At 49.0% G+C, this 22,304-nt stretch overlaps 1 protein-coding gene across 1 annotated transcript in view; it reads right to left on the bottom strand.

Moving 5' to 3' along the window:
- Positions 1 to 12,536: 12,536 nt before the first annotated feature.
- LOC144511711 (polymeric immunoglobulin receptor-like) overlaps positions 12,537 to 22,304 on the bottom strand; it is a 67,150-nt gene continuing 57,382 nt past the window's right edge. The window contains exons 12-13 of the mRNA XM_078241937.1: positions 20,598 to 20,653; positions 12,537 to 13,105 (exon numbers count right to left, since the gene is read on the bottom strand). Of these exons, the coding sequence (XP_078098063.1) occupies positions 13,013 to 13,105; positions 20,598 to 20,653 (149 nt within the window). The 3' untranslated portion in view covers positions 12,537 to 13,012. The remainder of the gene's footprint in view (positions 13,106 to 20,597; positions 20,654 to 22,304) is intronic.

Raw genomic sequence — 22,304 nt, 5'->3', positions numbered from 1 at the left:
ATTCACCATCTGCTGTGGTGGGATTCGAACCCGGATCCCCAGAACATTAGCTGAGTTTCTGAATTAATCGTCCAGCGATAATACCACTCGGCCATTGCCTCCCCTATGTGCTGGGATTGACAGGGTGAGAGTGAAAGGGTAATGCAGAGGTGGGTATACCTTGGGTGCACCCTCTAATGGGCACAAGCTGCCAAGCAAGGAGGCAACCCGTTGGTCCGATCATGATACTGCCAGGTTTCACCTCTGGCGGGTTGGGCACAGTATTTATCTCCTCTGCCGTACGGAAAATCCTCGTGGTGGTGGGAGGAGACTGTTCAGTGGCCATTTATTGGCTACTTAAGGGGCTTATTTGGCCTATGGGCAAGTAGACCGACCACCATGTGAAAAATATCTGGGTGTAGGCAAGTAATGGGCATGGGAACCAATTTTACACCTCCCCCTACCTGTCATTCCTGTCCCTCGGGGGGCATACAATTCTGGCCGTTCACTCTCTTGTTCTCGCCACGTTTTCTGATTTTGTGTTGTTATTGTTAATGTTAGCTTGTACTTTGGGAATATTTGTTCAGATTTGGACAATATCCAGCCTTGGGGCTGACAAATGGAAAGTAACATTCACCAATAAGAGACACTCCAACCACCGCTCCTTGACATTCAGTGGTGTAACCATCACTCAATCCCCCACTGTCAACATCCATGGAGCTACATTGAACAGAATCTCAACTGGACTCACCACATAAACATAGTGGCTACAAGAGCAGGTCAGAGGCTAGGAATACTGTGGCAAGTAACTCACTTCCTGACTCCCCAAAGCCTGTCCACCATCTGCAAGGCACAAGTCAGGAGTGTGATGGAATACTCCCCACTTGCCTGGATGGCTGCAGCTCCAACAACCCTCAAGAAGCTCAACACCATCCTGGACAAAGCAGCCCACTTGACTGGCACCACATCCACAAACAATCAATCCCCCCACCACCGACACTCAGTAGCAGCAGTGTGTACTATCCACAAGATGCACTGCAGCAATTCACCAAAGATCCTTGGACAGCACCTTCCAAACCCACGACCACTTCCATCTCGAAGGACAAGAGCAGCAGATACATGGGAACACCACCACCTGCAAGTTCCCCTCCAAGCCGCTCACCGTCCTGACTTGGAAATATATCGCCATTCGTCCACAGTCACTGGGCTAAATCCTGGAATTCCCTCCCGAACGGCATTGTGGGTCAACCCACAGAGCATGGACTGCAACAATTCACTCACCACCATCTTCTCAAGGGCAATAAATGCTGGCCAACCAGCGATGTCTATGTCCCACAAATAAATAGAAAAATACTGAGAAACTGGGCTATGCACCAATGAGAATGAACCACCCATTAGTCTTCTGTCATTGCCGTGAGGCCATTTAGAATCGGAAAATTTGTTCTACTGAGCAGCATGACTGGAATCGTCTCAATGAGTCCCATGAGGTTGGCCTCTTGGAGTATGAGATCCCTGATTGAGACAATGACTGCCTGCCCAATCTGGAGCCTCACCTGTATATGTGTTGAGGAGTGTCAGGGTTACTGACACTCTGGATTCTGACGTTGTACGTGAAGTACTCTTAGGAGTGGAATTGAGTTTGCAAATGGGTGTCAGGCCACAGGAAATGTCTCTCTCTTTACACTCCCCTGAGGGTGATATGTTGGTTTCTAACCTTCGCCCTTGAAGGCGGTGTTGTATTTTAAGCAGTTTGCTCTGTCTCAGTGCAAACTGCAACATTTCTAGTCAAGTGAAAGTTGTAAAAACCACAATTCCAAAAATAAAGGGGCACAGTCTGGTAACACTGATAAGAAACCTTGAGGTGTGAAAAGCCACCACAGTAGGTTGGAGGATGATTCAGACTGTAATTAAAATGATCTTAATGCCTGATCTGAAAGATGATTTGTTATTTGTTACAGGGCCACATGGTACTGTGGTTGTCTTTACTTCCTGTTCAAAAGCAAGGCAAATTGCTCTCGGTGTACAGAAGTGAATCGCAGGATTTCATCATTCAGGAAGCCACTGAACCGCTGTAATCACCCACACTCAAAAAATAACCACATCACAGTTACTTGAAAGGGAAATAAAGAATTTCCACTCCCCCGCGATCTGACCTTGTTCCACTTCGAGCTTACCCGAGAAAACCAACTTCCTACTGGCTGACCACAGAAACCATCGCAACTGCTGAGACGTCTCTGCAATTTAACAACCTTCACTTTAGAAATGTAACAATGCGGCTGCAGGATAACAAGCCCTGTATCAAAACAGGGACTGAGATCTATTCCATTTTTGTAAGTATTGTTTTCAACTTCCCCTGTACCTAATTGTGGTGAGAGTGTGTGTGTGTGAGGGAGTGTGTGTGTGTATGAGAGAGAGTGTGTGTGTGTGAGTGAGAGAGAGTGTGTGTGTGCATGAGAGAGAGTGAGTGTGTGTGTGTGTGAGTGAGAGTGTGTGTGTGTGTGTGTGAGTGAGAGAGTGTGTGTGTGTGTGTATGTGCATGAGAGAGAGTGAGTGTGTATGCGTGAGAGTGTGTGTGTGTGCGTGAGAGAGAGTGAATATGTGTGCATGAGAGAGAGTGAGTGCATGTGCGTGAGAGAGAGTGTGTGTGTGCGTGAGAGAGAGTGAGCGTGTGTGCACGAGAGCGTGTGTGTGTGAGAGACAGTGAGTGTATGTGTGAAAGAGAGTGAGTGTGTGTATGTGAGAGAGTGTGTGTGCATGAGAGAGAGTGAGTGCGTGTGCGTGAGAGTGAGTGCGTATGATTAGAGAGAGTGAGTGTGTGTGTCTGTGTGAGTGTGTATGTCTGTGTGAGTGTGTGTGCGTGAGAGAGAGTGTGTGTATCTGTGAGTGTGTGTGAGTGGGAGAGTGAGAGTGATGTATACGGGTCATAACTTCCTCGGAGCGGCAATCAGCGCAGACTGCCACTCTCAATCAATTTACCTGTGCTTAAATTATTCAGCGTCCATCTCGCTGGACCTTTCTGACTCAGGTCAGGTGAGACTCAGGCAGCGAAGCAAGTTCCTGGCATCAGCGACGATGGGCGGACTTTTCCTGCCACACCCACCAACAACTGTCCCACCCAGGCTCCATCCCCGTAACCCCACGTATTTACCCTGATACTCTCCCTCACACTAAGGGAAATTTTACCATGGCCAATTAATCTAACCTGCACATATTTGGAGTGTGGGAGGAAAGCGGAGCACCCGGAGGAAACCCACGCAGGCACGTGGAGAACGTGCAAACTCCACACAGACAGTCACCCAAGGCTGGAATTGAACCCGGGTCCCTGGCGCTGTGAGGCAGCAGTGCTAAGCAGGGTGCCACCGTGCTGTCCTCATTTTCCACCTCGCGATGTTTCACCGTCTGTTTTAAAATTTCTGTTTTTCTGGCATTCAGGCAGGATTCCATCTCTAAGTGCGAAGCTGCACCTTTTAACTCTTCTCGGGACAATGTCCTTAACTTCTTGTTATATTATAGTTAATAATAATATTCATATAGTTACCCCATCTTGTTATTCCCAAATACATCAAATATTATTTTACCTTTTTTAATTGGACTCTAACTATGTGCATGTGTGTGTTTGTCTGTGTGCATGTGTGTGTTTGTCTGTGTGCATGTGTGTGTTTGTCTGTGTGCATGTGTGTGCATCTATGTGTGTGCGTGTGTGCGTGCGTGCATTGGATATATATAGTTATCCCATTCTGTTCAATGAAAGCATGACTTTGAATGCAGATATTTTAGCAGTTCAGAATTACGGAGCCAAGAAAACATTTAGCTGTTTGTAAGTTGCTTTTGAAGGAACATTTAATTTCCACATTCCAATTCTTTTGTCAGTCTGTGATTCCTCCCAGACAAGCTGCCAATTTTATGGCAAATGGATGGTATTTGCCAAATGGATGGTATTTGCCAAATGGATGGTATTTGCTACCAAATAAACCTGTTGGACTTTAACCTGGTGTTGTGAGACTTCTTACCAATTTTATTCTAGCCAGGTGAGATGGGCTGATCTGTCTTCCCTCTGTTCAACCTCCCCAGCTTGTCCCTACAAAGGTTATATTTCTTTTTTATGAGGATGTGCCATTTCCAAATCAGAACGTATTTAATTATTTAAACTGTGAGCAATAAGGAGCTCATAGAACAAAGTTTCCTTGCATCAACAAAAGAGCAAAGATATTAACCACTAAATCTGTGAAAAGTAACAAACACTCAACGTCAAGCATTCGGCTGTTATGCAGTCATAAGGCCACACAAGCACACGCACACACACAAACATACGTGCACATTTACATTCGCACACACACGCACATGCACACATATACACATGCAAGCACACACACACAAACACACGTGCACACATATACAACCACATGCATGCATGTGCACACATACATGCGCACACTCACACAGTTAGTGTCCAATTAAAAAAAGTAAAATAGTATAAATTCAAGTACCTTTCATTGTCCTTGCAGCATAGATTTTGAATATTGTCGTTGATTTGGGTTTGCTGCCTCCTTGGATGCGATGTAAAAGATGCAATTATTATGGGATTTCATTTTGTTGGTCGCATTGTGTAAGAGCTGGCTTCTTAAAACTGAGCTTATTCCAAAAGAGAGAAAGAGGAAGAGAGGGCTCTCAGTTTGTTCCCTCTGCTGAAGCCCACTCTTGACACCGCCTGCGTCACTTGCAATCACTCTTGAGTGGCTGTCAGCCTTGCCTTGAAATATTTCACCCATTGTGCATTTCCAAGAGGTTTCGGGTGGCTCTGTCTGTGGAAGCCACCTCTCAATACTCAGCAATTTGCACTTTTAATGTCTCTCCCTCGGCCAGTTGAGAGTTTCAATGGGTGTCAGGCCACAGGAAATGTCTCTCTCTTCACACTCCCCTGAGGGTGATATGTTGGTTTCTAACCTTCACCCTTGAAGGCGGTGTTGTATTTTAAGCAGTTTGCTCTGGTCTCAGTGCAAACTGCAACATTTCTAGTCAAGTGAAAGTTGTAAAAACCACAATTCCAAAAATAAAGGGGCACAGTCTGGTAACACTGATAAGAAACCTTGAGGTGTGAAAAGCCACCACAGTAGGTTGGAGGATGATTCAGACTGTAATTAAAATGATCTTAATGCCTGATCTGAAAGATGATTTGGTATTTGTTACAGGGCCACATGGTACTGTGGTTGTCTTTACTTCCTGTTCAAAAACAAGGCAAATTGCTCTCGGTGTACAGAAGTGAATTGCAGGATTTCATCATTCAGGAAGCCACTGAACCGCTGTAATCACCCACACTCAAAAAATAACCACACCACAGTTACTTGAAAGGGAAATAAAGAATTTCCACTCCCCCTCGATCTGACCTTGTTCCGCTTCGAGCTTACCCGAGAAAACCAACTTCCTACTGGCTGACCACAGAAACCATCGCAACTGCTGAGACGTCTCTGCAATTTAACAACCTTCATTTAAGAAATGTAACAATGCGGCTGCAGGATAACAAGCCCTGTATCAAAACAGGGACTGAGATCCATTCCATTTTTGTAAGTATTGTTTTCAACTTCCCCTGTACCTAATTTTGGTGAGAAAGTGTGTGTGTGTGAGTGTGTGTGTGTGTGAGTGCGTGAGTGTGTGTGTCTGTGTGAGGGTGTGAGTGTGTGTGAGAGAGTGCGTGTGTGTGTGAGTGTGTGTGTGTGTGAGTGCGTGTGTGTGAGTGTGTGTGTGAGGGTGTGTGTCTGTGTGAGGGTGTGAGTGTGTGTGAGAGAGTGCGTGTGTGTGTGAGTGTGTGTGGTAAACCACTGTTATATGTTATCTGTAGTGGTTAACCACTGTAGTTAGTATTTCTCAGTACCTGTATATGTGGCACATCCCTGTCGGTTCCGCCCAAGTCTCCTCCCCCTAGTCTGGGTATAAAGGCGGTGGCTCCTCCCCCTTGCTCTCAGTTCAGACCAGATCTCCGACAAGGATGGCTCCAAGTTCTTGCCAATAAAAAGCTGTTTGTCTTGCTCACAACTAGTCTCGGCTCGATTGACAGCGCATCAATTTTATTGGCAAGTTTTTTTTTTGAAGAATGGAGCAGCTACTGAAACCCGAAAGGCTGAATCTGGACCCGGAAGCTGCCGGAGCCTCTAACACGTTTGACCACTGGCTGCAATGTTTCGAGGATTACATCGAAGCCTCCACTGCCATCAGTACAGATGCTGACAAACTACGGGTGCTCCGCGGCCGGGTAAGCGACGTAGTATACGCTACGATCCGCGGAAAATTATACGGCCGCTATCGAACTGTTAAAAGGCCTGTATAATAAACGGCCTGACGAAGTCTATGCGAGGCACCTCCTCGCTACGCGCAGACGGCAGCCAGGTGAATCAGTCGACCAGTTCCTGCGCGCGTTGCGTCGGCTTGCCCGGGACTGTAACTGTAGGTCTGTGATGGCCACCCAATATACAGACGACTTAGTCCGGGATGCCTTTGTCACGGGCATCGGAACTACTTACATCCGGCAACGGCTGCTGGAACAGGGTGCGCTGGACTTAAAGAAAACTGTGCAACTGGCTGTGTCCCGAGAAGTGACCTCCCAATACCTCGAATCCTACTCACCTGACCACGTGGGCGCATCCTGGACACTGCGGCCGTCGCTACCGGGAGGACCACAGCCCTACACCGCCCCACGCCTCTCCGGTGACCTGACTGCAGCTGCAACCTCTGGAGGCCCGAACTGTTACTTCTGCGGCCTGGGTAAGCACCCCCGACAACGCTGCCCGGCGAGGGAGTCGTTCTGCTCCGCGTGTGGGAAGAAGGGGCACTACGCAAAGGCCTGCCGTAAGTCTGCTCCCAAATCCACGAGCGCCCCCGCGTGTGACCCACGGGGGCAGCCATCTTGGACGACCCCGGCCGCGTGCGACCTGCGGGGGCCGCCATCTTGGACGCCCCCGGCCGTGTGCGACCCGCGGGGGCCGCCATCTTGGATGACGTCATCGGCCGTCGGCAAACCGCAGGGGCCGTCCTCTTGGCCGACAATTACCACGAGTGACCAGCAGGGGCCGCCATTTCCTACAGCTGCAACTCCCTACAGCTTTCTGCAGGATTCAACAGTGGCATCAGTGACCCTGGATCAGACAAAGCCTCATCGTCTCGCCGCGTCCATGATGGACATTGAGGTAAACGGGCACAGTGAGCATTGTTTGTTTGACAGTGGGAGTACGGAGAGCTTCATTCACCCTGATACGGTGCGCCGATACGCCTTTTCCATGCGGCCCATCCAGCAGACGATCTCCATGGCGTCACAATCCCGCTCTGTAAATGTCCTTGGCTGCTGCGTGGTGACCCTGAAGGTGCGGGACACGGTATACGATAACTTCAGGCTCCTCGTGCTGTCACACCTCTGCGCTTCTGTACTCCTGGGGCTCGACTTCATGACCCATCTGAAGAGTGTCACTCTACAGATAATGGGCCTTTTCCCCCGCTCTCCGTTTGCAATCAGCAGCGCCTAAATTGCCCACCGCGCACCACCTGCAGTCTCTCGACCCTTAAGATCGCCCCACCCTCCTTGTTTGCGAATCTCACTCCCGACTGCAAGCCCATCGCCACCAAGAGCAGCGGTATAGTGCTGGAGACAGGGCCTTTATCAGGTCCGAAGTCCAGCGGCTCCTCAGGGAAGGGATCATCGAAGCTAGTACCAGCCCCTGGCGAGCTCAAGTGGTAGTCGTTAAGTCCGGGGAGAAACACGGAATGGTCATGGACTACAGTCAGACCATTAACCGATTATACGCAGCTGGATGCGTACCCCGTTCCCCGCATATCTGACATGGTCAATCAGATTGCACAATATCGGGTGTTCTCCACCATTGACTTGAAGTCGGCATACCACCAGCTCCCTATCCGCCCGGAGGACCGCCAATATACGGCGTTCGAGGCGGATGGTCGCCTTTACCACTTCCTCAGTGTCCCCTTTGGCGTCACCAACGGAGTCTCGGTCTTCCAGCGCAAAATGGACTGAATGGTAGACCAGAACGGGCTGCGGGCTACCTTCCCGTACCTGGATAACGTCACCATCTGCGGCCATGATCAGCAGGACCACGATGCCAACCTCCACAGATTCCTGCACACGGCTAGGCTCCTTAACCTGACCTACAATAAGGAGAAGTGCGTGTTCTGTACACACCGCCTCGCCATCCTTGGGTACGTAGTGGAGAATGGGGTCCTCGGCCCCGATCCCGACCGTATGCGTCCCCTCCTGGAACTTCCCCTCCCCACTAGCCTCAAAGCACTGAGAAGATGCCTGGACTTCTTCTCGTACTATGCACAGTGGGTCCCCAACTATGCGGATAAAGCCAGTCCGCTCATAAAATCCACCCTTTTTCCCTTGACAGCGGAGGCTCGGCTGGCCTTCGACCGTATCAAAGCTGACATCGCGAAGGCCACGATGTACGCTATAGACGAATCCAACCCGTTCCAGGTGGAGAGCGATGCGTCTGATTTCGCCCTAGCCGCCACTCTTAACCAGGCGGGCAGACCCGTGGCCTTCTTTTCACGAACCCTCCAGGGCCCCGAAACTCGACACTCCTCTGTCGAAAAGGAAGCCCAAGCCATAGTGGAAGCTGTACGGCACTGGCGCCACTGTTTAGCTGGTAAACGGTTCACCCTACTCACGGACCAACGATCCGTTGCCTTCATGTTCAACAACACGCAGCGGGGCAAGATCAAGAACGACAAGATATTACGGTGGAGGATCGAACTCTCCACCTACAATTACGATATCCTGTATCGGCCCGGGAAGCTCAATGAGCCACCTGACGCGCTGTCCCGTGGAACATGCGCCAGTGCACAGGTGGACCGGTTACAGGCTCTCCACAACAACCTCTGCCACCCGGGGGTCACCAGGTTCTTTCACTTCATTAGAGCCCGAAACCTGCCCTACTCAGTTGAGGATGTCAGGTCCATAACTCGGAGTTGCCAGGTCTGCGCGGAATGCAAGCCGCACTTCTACCGGCCAGACAGGGCACACCTCATAAAACCCACCCGCCCCTTTGAACGCCTCAGCATCAACTTCAAAGGCCCCCTCCCCTCATCTGATCGCAACATATACTTCCTCAATGTCATTGACGAGTACTCACGTTTCCCCTTTGCAATTCCCTGCCCAGATATGTCCTCGGCCACAGTTATTAGGGCCCTGCGCAGCCTCTTCACTCTGTTTGGTTACCCCAGCTATATCCATAGTGACCGGGGATCCTCCTTCATGGGTGAGGAACTGCGACAGTACCTGCTCTCCAAAGGCATAGCCTCAAGTAGGATGACCAGTTACAATCCCCGGGGTAACGGACAGGTGGAGAGAGAGAACGCCACTGTCTGGAAGGCCGTTTTACTAGCACTACGGTCTAAAGACTTTCCAGTCACCCGCTGGCAAGAGGTCCTACCGGAGGCACTACACTCCATTAGGTCCCTCCTTTGCACAGCAACCAATGCCACCCCCCACGAACGGGTGTTGGTGTTCCCCAGGAGGTCTTCCTCAGGGACTTCACTACCGTCGTGGCTGGCATACCCAGGCCCTGTCCTGCTTCGGAAGCATGCCAGGACCCGTAAGTCTGACCCCCTGGTCGGGAGGGTACAACTCCTCCACGCCAACCCCCAGTACGCCTGCATGCAGCACCCCAACGGGCGGGAGGACACAGTATCTATCCGTGACCTAGCACCCGCAGGTGACTCAGGGACCCCTGTAGCCCCCAACCCCTCACCCCCAACCCCCGACTGTCCATTCCATGTCCGAATCACCTCTCACCCCTCTTGGCCCCGTTTACAGCTCGCCTGAGCCCCAGGAGTCGTCACCACGCACCCGAGGGTTGGATGAAAACACGGATGACAGCTACGTTCCGGCGCCCGAAACGACACCGCGACCTGAAACCACGTCGGAACCGGTACTACGGAGATTGCAGCGGAAGAGCAGGCCTCCGGATAGACTCAATCTGTAAGTATTGTTCACTCTGCCTCACCCCTGACGGACTCTTTTTTTTAAACAGGGGGTGAATGTGGTAAACCACTGTTATATGTTATCTGTCGTGGTTAACCACCGTGGTTAGTATTTCTCAGTACCTGTATATGTGGCACATCCCTGTCGGTTCCGCCCAAGTCTCCTCCCCCTGGTCTGGGTATAAAGGCGGTGGCTCCTCCCCCTTGCCCTCAGTTCAGACCCGATCACCGACAGGGATGGCTCCAAGTTCTTGCCAATAAAAGCCTATTTGTCTTGCTCGCAACTAGTCTCCGCTCGATTGATAGTGCATCAGTGTGTGTGTGAGAGTGTGTGTGAGTGTGAGTGTGTGTGTGTGTGTGTGTTAGTGAGACGCAGTGGTTAGCACTGCTACCTCACAGCGCCAAGGACCCGAGTTCAATACCGGCCTCGGGTGACTGTGTAGAATTTGCATATTCTCTCCGTCCCTGCATGGGTTTCCTCCGGGTCCTCCGGTTTCCTCCCACACACCAAAGATGTGCAGATTAGGTGGATTGGCCATGTTAAATTGACCCCCAGTATCAGGGGGATTATCAAGATAAATATGTGGATAATCAGGGTAAACACATGGGGCTGCAGGGATATTGGCTGGTTGGGAGTATTGTTGGTGCAGGTTTGATGGGCCGAATGGCCTCCTCCTGCACTGTAGGGATTCTATGATTCTGTGTGTGTGTGAAAGAGTGCAAGTGAGAGAGTGAGTGTGATGTAAACGGGTCATAATTTCCTCGGAGCGGCAATCAGCACAGACTGCCGCTCTCAGTCAATTTACCTGCGCTTAAATTATTCAGCATCCATCTCGCTGGAACTTTCTGACTCAGGTCAGGTGAGACTCAGGCAGCGAAATGAGTCCCTGGCGTCTGCGACGTAAAGGAGCTGAGTTTAAATGTTTCATTAAAAGTAACAGGGAGACGCCAGGTGTCTAATGTAGGGGAATGGCATGTGGGGGTTCCGAAATCGGTGGGGCGGGGAGTCGAACATGGGGAGGTGGATGGTTTGGACATTGGCGGGGGAGGGGGAGTTGGATATCAGGTGGGTGCAAGTGTTTGGACATTGGGGGGGGCGCGGGGGTGTCGGACATCAGGGGAGTGCGGGGTTTGGGCATTAGCAGGGTGGGAGTTTGGCATTGTCAGGGGGAGTTGGACATGGGGGGGGGGAGTTGGAGTCAGACATCAGGGGAGTGTGGGGTTAGGATATCGGCGGGGGGGGAATCGGATATTGGGGGGTGCAGTAAGTCAGGAATCGGGGGGATGCGGGGTTCAGACATTGGCCGGGGGGGGGCGGTGACATGGACATTGAGGGGATGGAGTTGGACATCAGCGAGGTTGGGTTGGGGGTGTTGTTTGGCGGAGTTGGAGAATCCATGTGGGTGGGGATGTAGGGAATACGACGAGGAGGGGGGTGCTTAGTTGGGTGGGGGAGTTGGGAGGACCCCTCAAGAGTCAGGGATTTGGGGGTATCTCAAGCAGGGTTCGGTCTGGGTCTGTAAAATAGTTAAGTTGAAGTTGGAGGCGCTTTCATTTCTTCTAACTCTTTTAGAGTAACTATGAGGGTAAAACTGGTAAAACCACCCAAAGTTAGAGATTTCAATTGCTTCTGTCGGATGGTTCCCAGGACAGTGCAATTGTCCAGGGAAAGTTAACGTTTCTGGGCAATTGCCGAGTAAATGCTTACCTGGGAACTTCCCAGAGGGATTCCCCGAAGCATGTTTGGGATAGCTCCCAAATCCGATGCTGGGGAAGTTATGGACTGTAGTTATCACTAGTAACCTCCAGGGCAAGGAGGTGAATAAAATAGACTAACCTTTTTAAATACAGGAGGCTTGCTGCTGGGTTTTTAAAAATTAACTCAATCACTCCAAAGCCAAGAAAACACTTACACGCAAATACAAATATAAGTTAACAGGGGCAATAAAAGTTAACATCTTAAAATTGCCTGTGTCAATCGGTTCTGTACCAACTTTAAGTCCTGTAACATTCCACAGTAATTAACTGTATAAAATTGAATACTTAAAATACCATCCTGAATACCTCTGATTATTCAAATATTAACTTGACATTTGTTACCAAGTACTGGAGCTTCAATGTTCAGGTGACAGTTTATTCACAAAAAATACTTAATTTGTTGACAAATTGAACTTTCGTCTCCTGTTGCTGTTGTATGCGTCAATAATTTGATAAAAGCAAGTTACTGCAGATGCTGGAATCTGAAACCAAAAGAGAAAATGCTGGAAAATCTCAGCAGGTCTGGCAGCATCTGTAAGGAGAGAAAGGAGCTGACGTTTCGAGTCCAGACGACCCTTTGTCAAAACTCAGTAAGTAGCCTCACAACACCAGGTGAAACAAATCCTGCACTCACCCGATGAAGGAGCGGCGTTCCGAAAGCTCGTGTCACCAAATAAACCTGTTGGACTTTAACCTGGTGTTGTGAGACTACTTATTGTGCCCATCCCAGTCCAACGCCGGCATCTCCACACTTTGTCAAAGCTGGAAGTTATTGATGTTTGATCAATCGAAATAATCAATGATCAGATCAGATGGACAAAAAAAAAATCTTGTAATACAATCGTTTTATAAAAAGAATTTACAGAGGCAGTCGGAGACAGTTTACATCAGAATTATTGTTGGTGATATCAGTGGATGAACATGCAAATTGTCTGTGTGACATTTCCCTGTCTGAAAACTTCAGAACAGACAATAATCTATTTATTTGATGAGTTACCAGTCATGGATAATGGGTCGTAATGCAAAGGTATTGTGCATTTATCTGTTAATAGCCCCAGCAATAATGGCTAAATTTCTTCAAATGCCACGCAGGCTATGGAACTGAAGTTGTTGGCAGAGATGGCAACTTTGGTTAAAGTGGGGGCTTCGGACTGTCCTCGGGTAGCATGTAAATTGAAAGCGATGGGAACAGAAGCGTTATTGAAATCCAAGTGTAGAGCCATTGAACTTGTCCTGAAAGGACAGCACTGCTTCCTAATTAGACAGGCTCCTTTGTTTGTGCTGATGTTTCTTAAATATAAGGCGGAAAGTCTTCTCTCTGAAAGCTGGACATCCTCGCATCCATGTCATATGTGATGTCTTGGCCATGGATGTCTCTGAAAAGCTTTTGAAAAGTGAACAAGTTAACATTGTCACACAGGGCAGTTGATTTCAAACAGAAGGAAATGCAAAACTTGTGACTGGCAAAGAATTTAATTATTGCACAGAATCCCCACAGTGCAGAAGGAGGCCATTTGGCCCATTGAGTCTGCACCGACCACAATCCCACCCAGGCCCTATCCCCATATCCCCTCATATTTACCCTGCTAATCCCCCTGACAGTATGGACCCGATTTTACCATTGCCGTCCCGCCGATTTTCGGACGTGAAAACGTGGTAAAGTCGGGCGTGAGGCCATTAACGCGATCCGCGCCCGCGCGGATGACCACTTTACCAAGGCCCGGGAATGGCCGCAATCCGGTTCGTGCCCGAAACGGGCGCAACGGCGATTTAAATGCATTTGCATGCATTTAAATTGAATTTATAAACTGCCCGCCCAACTTTATCAGCATTTCCCCCTTTACCACCGCGTTCACGCGTCCAGATTCGGCGCAAAACAGACATGCTCAACAAAAGGTCTGTTTCGAGCGCTCCAGTTGCTGAAGAGGTAAGTTCAGAGCTTCCAACGGCTCTCTGACTCAGATCGGTTGTGGTTGGGGGGGGGGGGGGGGGGGGGGGGCGGGTGGGGGGAGGGTGTGGGGGGCCAGATCATTCTCTGGTTGGGGGGAGGGGGGCAGGTGTGGGAGAAGGGAGGCAGGTCAGATGTATCTCTGGTGGTGGGGAGGGAGGAAGGCAGATCGTTGTCTGGTGGGGGGGGGAGGAGTTAGGCCCAATCGTTGTCTGGGTGGGGAGGGTGGGGAGGAGGGCAGATTGTTGTCTGGTGGTGGGGGGGGAAGGGAGGCCAGATGGACCTCTGGTGCGGGGGGGACGACGCAGGGGCAGGGGGGTCCACTGCCACTCTGCGGGTGATGGGTGGGGGGAGAAGGGGGCAGGGGGTCGCGATTGGTCTGGGTAGCGGGGGTGTAGGTGGATGAGGGGGAAAGTTATGTTGTGGGGGTGGGGTTGTTGTCTGTGGGGACCATCACTCCTGGGCCACTTTATCCGCTTTTTGCGGCCCGGGAGTGATGTGACAGCAGTGCGATTTTCAATTTTTTTTTCTAACTGCACATGCGCAGTTCAGAGCTCCGATCGTTTCGGGCGTGCTAAGCCCCACCCATAGCGCAATTCAGACCCGTGATTTTTTTTTCAGGCTAAGTGCGTATAGGAGCACCTGAAAGCAGATTTCCAAGTCGGATCTGAATTGCGCCCAGATTCAGCACTTAGAATGAAAATGGTAACATCGAGCCCTAAGGGTCAATTTAGCACGGCCAATCCACCTAACCTGCACATCTTTGGACTGTGGGAGGAAACCAGAGCACCCGGAGGAAACCTACACAAATACGGGGAGAATGTACAAACTCAGTGATCCGAGACTGGAATTGAACCCGGATCCCTGGCACTGTGAGGCAACAGTGCTAACCACTGTACCACCATGCTGCCCCATATGAGATGTTCCTTCTTTTTCACTTCCTTCCATAATTTAATTGAAAAACTGGCATAAATTAGATGAAGGTGCTGCAATCTTTCATCAACCTGAAACATTTACTCTGTTCTTCCCTCCACAGATGCTGGCAGTAGGTCAGATCTCAAACAATGACGAGGCGAGGTACAGGAAAGAGATAGAGAATCTGGTGAACTGGTGCGACAAAATAATCTCTCCCTCAATGTCAGTAAAATGAAAATGCAGAGGTTGACTTTAGGAAGCATAGTGGAGGACTTGCCCTCATCTACATCAACGGGGATGAAGTGGAAATGGTCGAGAGCTTCAAGTTTCTAGGTGTCCAGATCACTAACAACCTGTCCTGGTTGCTGACGCTATAGTTAAGAAAGCCCATCAACGCCTTTACTTTCTCTAAGGAAATCTGGCATGTCCTCTACAACTTTCAACAATGTTTATACCATAGAAAGCATCCTTTCCGGATGTATCACAGCTTGGTATGTTCCCTGCTGTGCCCAAGATGGCAAGAAACTACAAAGGGCCATGAATGAAGCCCAATCTATCACTCAAACCAGCCTCCCATCTATTGATTCTGTCTACACTTCCCGCTGCCTCGGGAAAGCAGCCAGCATAATTAAGGACCCCACGCACCCCGGACATTCTCTCTTCCACCTTCTTCCATTGGGAAAAAGATACAAACGTCTGAGATCACGCACCAATCGAATCAAGAACATCGTCTTCCCTGCCGCTGTCAGACTTTTGAATGGATTTACCTTATATAAAGTTGATCTTTCTCTACACCCTAGCTATGACTGTAACCCTATATCATGCACCCTATCCTTTCCTTCTCCCCTGTATACTCTATGAACGATATGTTTTGTCTGTATAGCGCACGAGAAATGATACTTTTCACTCTATCCCAATGCATGTGACAATAATAAATCAAATTAAAAAAGACTAGTTCAGCATCTCCAATATTTTCTGTGTCTATTTCAAGAAGTCTCCAGGCCAACTAGCCTCCCCCACCCTCCCCTCCTGACCTTCCCCTACCTCGCCCCCCCTCCCCCCCCCCTCCCCTCCCGACCTTCCCCTACCCCCCCCCCCCCCCGCCAGTGTGTTTCACTCCGGGGGGGTTGAGAGTAACTCCCCACTAATGGGGAACTAGCGGTCCGACCCCGCTGGAGTGAGGGGGGCAACCGGGGGTCTCTCCGAGGGTTGGGTGGTGGGGGGGGGAGGCTGGTGCCCTCTGGGCATTGGCATCCCAGCAGTGCAAGTCTGTGGCCCTGGCACTGCCCAAGGGACAAAGTGCCAATGCCCAGGGGCACCTTGGCACTGCCCATCGGGCATGGGACAGTGTCGGCGGGGGGGGGGTGTGTGTGGATCGTATAGGGGCATGGCCTAGGCAGGCGGGGCCTGATGGGGAGAGGGTAGAGCCTATGCGGCGATAGGTGGGAGTAGGGGGTCCTATTGCCACTCTGCATAGGGATCGGTGGGGGAAGGAGAGAGGACAGCGGTCGGGGTGTGGCTTGGGGGGAATCAGCCTGCTGGGGGGGGGGGGGGGGGAGGTGGGGGGGGGGGGTGTCTGGACTGCTGGGGGGGTTTACTATCGGGGGGGGGTGCTGGAGATCGCGGCGGGTTGGGCGGGTGCATCAGGGTCTAGCCCAGGAATGGTCAGGGGTCAGTGATCAGGTCGTTGGGGGGGGGGGGGGGGGGGGGGGGGGGCGGTGGTGAGCCAGCATTACGGGGGCCGTGGGGCTGGCCAGCGATTAGGAGACCATCAGTGCGGGGTCACTGCCCCGGCGCTGACCTCGGCACTGACAGATCAGCACATGTGCAGAAGCCCACTCAGCGCACTGATTTCAGCCTCTCCAGCGGCTCCGCCCCTTGAAAGTTAATGATATGCACGCTGGTGGCCTCTGCAGTGCACAGCGTGTGGGAGATTCGAGTCTGAACTCCCAGTGGAAAAAACAGCGTGAAATACTCCAGGCTGGAATTTTTCTGCCTTGCCTGGCCCGATTCCGGGGCGGACGAGGCGAGCAGAATAGAATTCTCCCTTGGCCCCGGGTGGGATTTTACGAGCCTCACCCGAGCAGGGTCGTAAAACACCGTCCTTAGAATTTTTGGGGGGGAATTCCGACCCAACCGTTTCCTCTTATGGGGAAATCTAGAACAAGAGGTCACAGGTAGAGGTTGAGAGGTGGGAGATTTAAAACTGAGATGAGGAGGAACTACTTCTCGCAGAGGGTGGTGAATGTGTGGAACTCGCTGCCCCACAGCGCGGTGGGAGTCTGTAGCATTAAATGTTTTCAAGAGGGAGATAGACAGACTGCTAAGAAAAAGAGGGATATGGGGAACAGGTGGGGAGGTGGATGTGAGACCGGGGAGAGATCAGCCATGATCTGATTGAATGGCGGAGCAGGCTCGAAGGGTTAAATTTGCCAACTTCTGCTCCTAATTCCTGTGCTGCTATAGTTGTAATTACTGAACCAACTACTAGACTCTGGGCCACACCAGAGAATGGGCGGCACGGTAGCGCAGTGGTTAGCACTGCTGCTTCACAGCGCCAGGGACCTGGGTTCGATTCCCGGCTTAGGTCACTGTCTGTGTGGAGTTTGCACATTCTCCTCGTGTCTGCATGGGTTTCCTCCGGGTGCTCCGGTTTCCTCCCACAGTCCAAAGATGTGCGGGTTAGGTTGATTGGCCATTCTAAATTGCCCCTTAGTGTCCTGAGATGTGTAGGTTAGAGGGATTAGTGGGTAAAATATGTAAGGATATGGAGGTAGGGCCTGGGTGGGATTGTGGTCGGTGCAGACTCGATGGGCCGAATGGCCTCTTTCTGTACTGTAGGGATTCTATGATGTACTTATTTATTAAGACACTGGGGAGCAGCAACAGCATTTATTAGAGACTTTCCTTACCAAACATCTAGCTGCTAATGTTTTGTTTTCCATTATGATCATTGGTTTAATTATGAATTGGTTCATTCATTCGAGGAACCTCATAGAAATTATAGAAACCCCACAGTACAGAAAGAGGCCATTCGGCCCATCGAGTCTGCACCAATCACAATCCCACCCAGGCCCTACCCCCATATCCCACCCGCTAATCCCCGCATCCCAGGACACTAAGTGGCAATTTTAGCATGGCCAATCAACCTAACCCGCACATCTTTGGACTGTGGGAGGAAGCCGGAGCACTTGGAGGAAACCCACGCAGACACGAGGAGAATGTGCAAACTCCACACAGACAGTGACCCGAGCCGGGAATCGAACCCAGGTCCCTGGAGCTGTGAAGCAGCAGTGCTAACCACTGTGCTACCGTGCCGCCCCAACCTGTCAGAACGTTAACATGACTTCGGCATTCCAGGGTGCCTTGCACTCATTTACTTTGAAGTTGTGAAGTTAAATGTAACTGACTAGGTAAAAAGGTGTGGCATTTCTTTCTGTTGTCATTTTAAAGGCCGTGGTGTGGAGATGCCGGCGTTGGGACTGGGGATGGGCACAGTAAGAGGTCGCGCGACACCAGGTTAAAGTCCAACAGGTTTATTTGGAATCACGAGCTTTCGGAGCGCTGCCCTTCACCAGGTGAGTGGGCTGGCTACCTCTCACCTGATGAAGGGGCAGCGCTCCAAAAGCTCGTGCTATCAAATAAACCTGTTGGACTTTAAGCCGGTGTTGTGAGGCTTTTTACTGTGCCACTTTAAAGAGGAATGGTGAGAGTTATTCCATTGTTACCTTCGCCTCAACATCAGTGGTGGGCAACCTGTGCCCTGGGGGGGCCACATGTGGCCTATCTGGATTCCGACTGTGGTCAATGAGACATTTTGTTGACTTGTTTCCCATGCGCGCGCGCACCACACTCTGCTGATTTCCGTCCATGTAGTTTATTTCCTACTGGTATGACTGAAGTGAGACGCATGTAAAGCAAAGGCAAGTGAAGTGAGGTGCGTGCTGATTGCTCCTAACATTGACTCTGAGAGCCGTGCGCTCCCTCTGTATCCAAAATGTAATTTTCTTTTTGTTTATAACATTTGTCGTCGATGTTCTATTAATATATAAATGATTAAGCATTTTCTGTAACTCGGTATGAAATATTTGTCATGTATTAAATGTGTTTACTCCCTTCGATACTCTCTTCCACCTTCTCCCTCCGGGAAAAAGATACAAAAGTCTGAGGACACGTACCAACCGACTCAAGAACAGCTTCTTCCCCGCTGCCATTTTGAATGGACCAACCTTATATTAAGTTGATCTTTCTCTACACCTTAGCTATGACTGTAACACTGCATTCTGCCCCCTCTCCTTTCCTTCTCCTTTATGTACTCTATGAATGGTATGCTTTGTCAGCAGAGAACGCAAGAATCAATGCTTTTCAATGTATTCCAATACATTTAACAACAATGAATCAAATCAAATCAAATCAGTATTTTATCTTATTCATGGGGTCATGGTTAGCAAACAGGTCCTGATTTCAATCTTGCGGAGATGAAAGAGGGCCACTAAGGAACCCACTCACTAGCCTAGCTTGGCCATCACTGATCTGCATTAATCTATTATTGTAACACTAAAAAAACTGGGCAATGAATTGAATTTGAGTAATAAAAGTACAAGTGAACCATTCCATCCAAATTCAAGTTTCAGTACTTTGTTCAAAAGAAGTTTTGGTTTGAACTGATTTTAACCTAAGTACTTGCGCTTAATTTAGTCTAAGGTGCTCACTGCTCACAACATGGTGGTCTTTACCTTGTGGATACCAAACTGAGTTTGGGTGATTATTTTATATCATAAAATCATAGAATCATAGAATGCCTACAGTGCAGAAAGAGGCCATTCGACCCATCAAGTCTGCACCAATTCATACCCAGGCTTACCCCATAACCTCACGTATTTACCCTGCTAATCCCCCTAACCTTGCACACCTTTGGACATGAAGGGGCAATTTAATATGACCTATCCACCTAACCTGCACATCTTTGGACTGTGGGAGGAAACAGGAGCACCCGGAGGAAGCCCACACAGACACAGGGAGAGCGTGCAAACTCCACGCAGTGTGCATCCTTTGTTCTTATCTTTTGTGAAACACTTCTGTTCGGTCCGCAGGTGTGACCCTCAGCTTCTGTTTTAATTCCATTTTAATCCTCTGCCCAACTGCCACTCCTATCTGTGGAGATAGAACAGAGCCAACGTTTCGAGTCTGGATTACCCTTCGTTAGAGCTGACAGAGAGCTCTGACAAAGGTTTATCCAGACTCAAAACATTGGCTCTATTGTCTCTCCGCAGAGGCTGTCAGACATGCTGAGATTTTCCAGCCTTTTCTGTTTTTGTTTCAGATTCCAGCATCTGCAGTATTTTGCCTTTATCCCACCCTTAACTCTCTGTCCTTTGCCTTCTAAACTCTTCCAATGAAACTCACTGTCAGCGCGAGGGACATGAATCTTATTTTTCAAATAGGCACTTTGCAATTTTCTGGACAGAATTCACTAATTTCAGATCATAACCCCTGCCCCTGTTTTTTTTTGGAAGGTGATCATTTTCCTTTCCCATTTACATCTTCTGAGATCCATCTTTAGTTCCTTCACTTAGCCTCGACTATCTTTTTCTGTCCTGCACTATCCTTCCTTTTGTCATTTAATCTCTCCTGCCTTTCACCCTCCCACAAACCTTCACCTTTACTCTTTCCCCCTCCACCTTTCGCTCCCTTTGTACTTGTCTAATAGTTATTACATCTCAAACTCAAATTTCCAGTTCTGACAAAACTCATAGATGTGAACTATTAACTTGTCTCTCTCGGTACAGATGCTGCTGGACCTGCTGAACATTTCCAGCATGTTCTATTTCAAATTTCAAATTTCAAACTTCAAATTTCAAATTTCAAATTTCAAATTTCCAGCATCTGCAATATTTTGCTTTTGTACCCAAATACTTGACTTTTAGCTTTGTGACCATAAATAAACTTGGCACTTGAAATGAGGAATAGTTAGATGTAAAGCATTAGATGATTTTCTACGTGAAACTCTTACCAGACCACTATCGACTGGGTTAGATTCTTCCTCTGTATGTGCTAATTTTTTCTTGCCTAAGAATGATACACATACAAAATGCAATGTTATGAAAGTTGAAAAATAATATTGTGAATTAATCATTGTATATATTTTAATGACCTGCCCTTTTACTGTACATTTGCAAAAGACTTGTTTTCTAAAAGGTAGTGTCCTAATATCCGAGATCAGGTTGGACAAATAGAATCAAATATACAAGACCAGAAATTATTCCTTGTAATATTTAATCTTAGCACACTGGAATTTGGAAAATTATATGACATACTTCAGTGTGCTATTTTAATTGACACATTTAGATTAGCCAAGATAGTATTGAATGGCTTGATGGCCAACTCCTGCTTCTACTTTTTGTGTTCTTGTATCTTTAAGACTAAGTTTATTAGTGTCACAAGTAGGCTTGCATTAACACTGCAGTGAAGTTACTGTGAAAATCCCCTAGTCGCCACACTCCAGCGCCTGTTTGGATACACTGAGGGAGAATTTAGCATGGCCAACACAAGGAGCTGTGCTCCGAAAGCTTATGGTATTTGCTACCAAATAAACCTGTTGGACTTTAACCTGGTGTTGTGAGACTTCTTACTGTGCTTACCCCAGTCCAACGCCGGCATCTCCACATCACAACACACTTAACCAGCACGTCTTTTGGACTGTGGGATGAAACCGGAGCACCGGAAGAAACCCACGCAGACAAGGGGGGAACGTGCAGACTCTGCACAGAGAGTGACTCAAGGCCGGGAATCGAACCTGGGTCCCTGGCGCTGTGAGGCAGCAGTACTAATCACTGTGCTGGAAGAAATTCCCACCTTTGTGACAATCTATTGGTGTGGATCGGCCAAAGAGCCAGGCTATTGTTAATTCCAATGCAACTAAAGGAAGATATTGTATTACTGGCTGGCAATTACTGGAAACTGCTTCATTTGGAGCCCCCTAGCTACTCAACTGCTGACTGCAATGGCATTTGAACCCATGAGACTGCTTTCCCGATTTTGTTAATAAAAACATGAAATGTAGTCTATGATGTTTAAACACTGATTTTAATCAAATTCAAATATATCACTTTTAACTTTCCACTCTTGTCTGTTTGAGAAATCGTATTTAGACCAGCTCTTTGCACACTTACTACTTGTGTGCACTGCATTGTATATTGTTCTCTTTCTATGGCTTCATTTAAATCTGCAGGGCCAAAGCATATTCTGAGTCATTGTTCGGCTTGGCTACTGCCGCCCTAGAGATTCCTGCAGGTGTCAGCTGTGCCTCAGTTGGTAACACTCTGAGTCAGTGGGTTGTGGCTTCAAGTCCTTCTGCATAGACTCAAACACAAAGATCCAGCCTGACACTCCAGTGCGTCACTGAGACAGTGAAGCACCGTTTGGGAATCCGCCTTTTGGATAAGATGGTAAACTGAGGCCTCCGTCTGCTTTAGGCGAATGTTGAAGGTTCTGTGCTCCCATATCAAGGGTGAGAAAGGGAATATTTCCCAGTGTCCTGACTAATATTTATCCCTCAACCAATACCACTAAAATAAAAAAGAACAAAGAATAAAGAACAGCACAGCACAGGAACAGGTCATTCGGACCTCCAAGTCTGCGCCGATCATGTTTACCTATCTAAACCAAACGCTTATATCCCTCTATTCCCCATCTGTTCATGTGTCTATCCAGATAAGTC

The sequence above is a fragment of the Mustelus asterias genome, chromosome 25, assembly GCF_964213995.1.
Source record: "Mustelus asterias chromosome 25, sMusAst1.hap1.1, whole genome shotgun sequence".
NCBI lineage: Eukaryota > Metazoa > Chordata > Chondrichthyes > Carcharhiniformes > Triakidae > Mustelus > Mustelus asterias.
The sequence above is the reverse complement of the archived record's forward strand: the minus strand, read 5'-3'. Positions and strand labels throughout refer to the sequence as shown.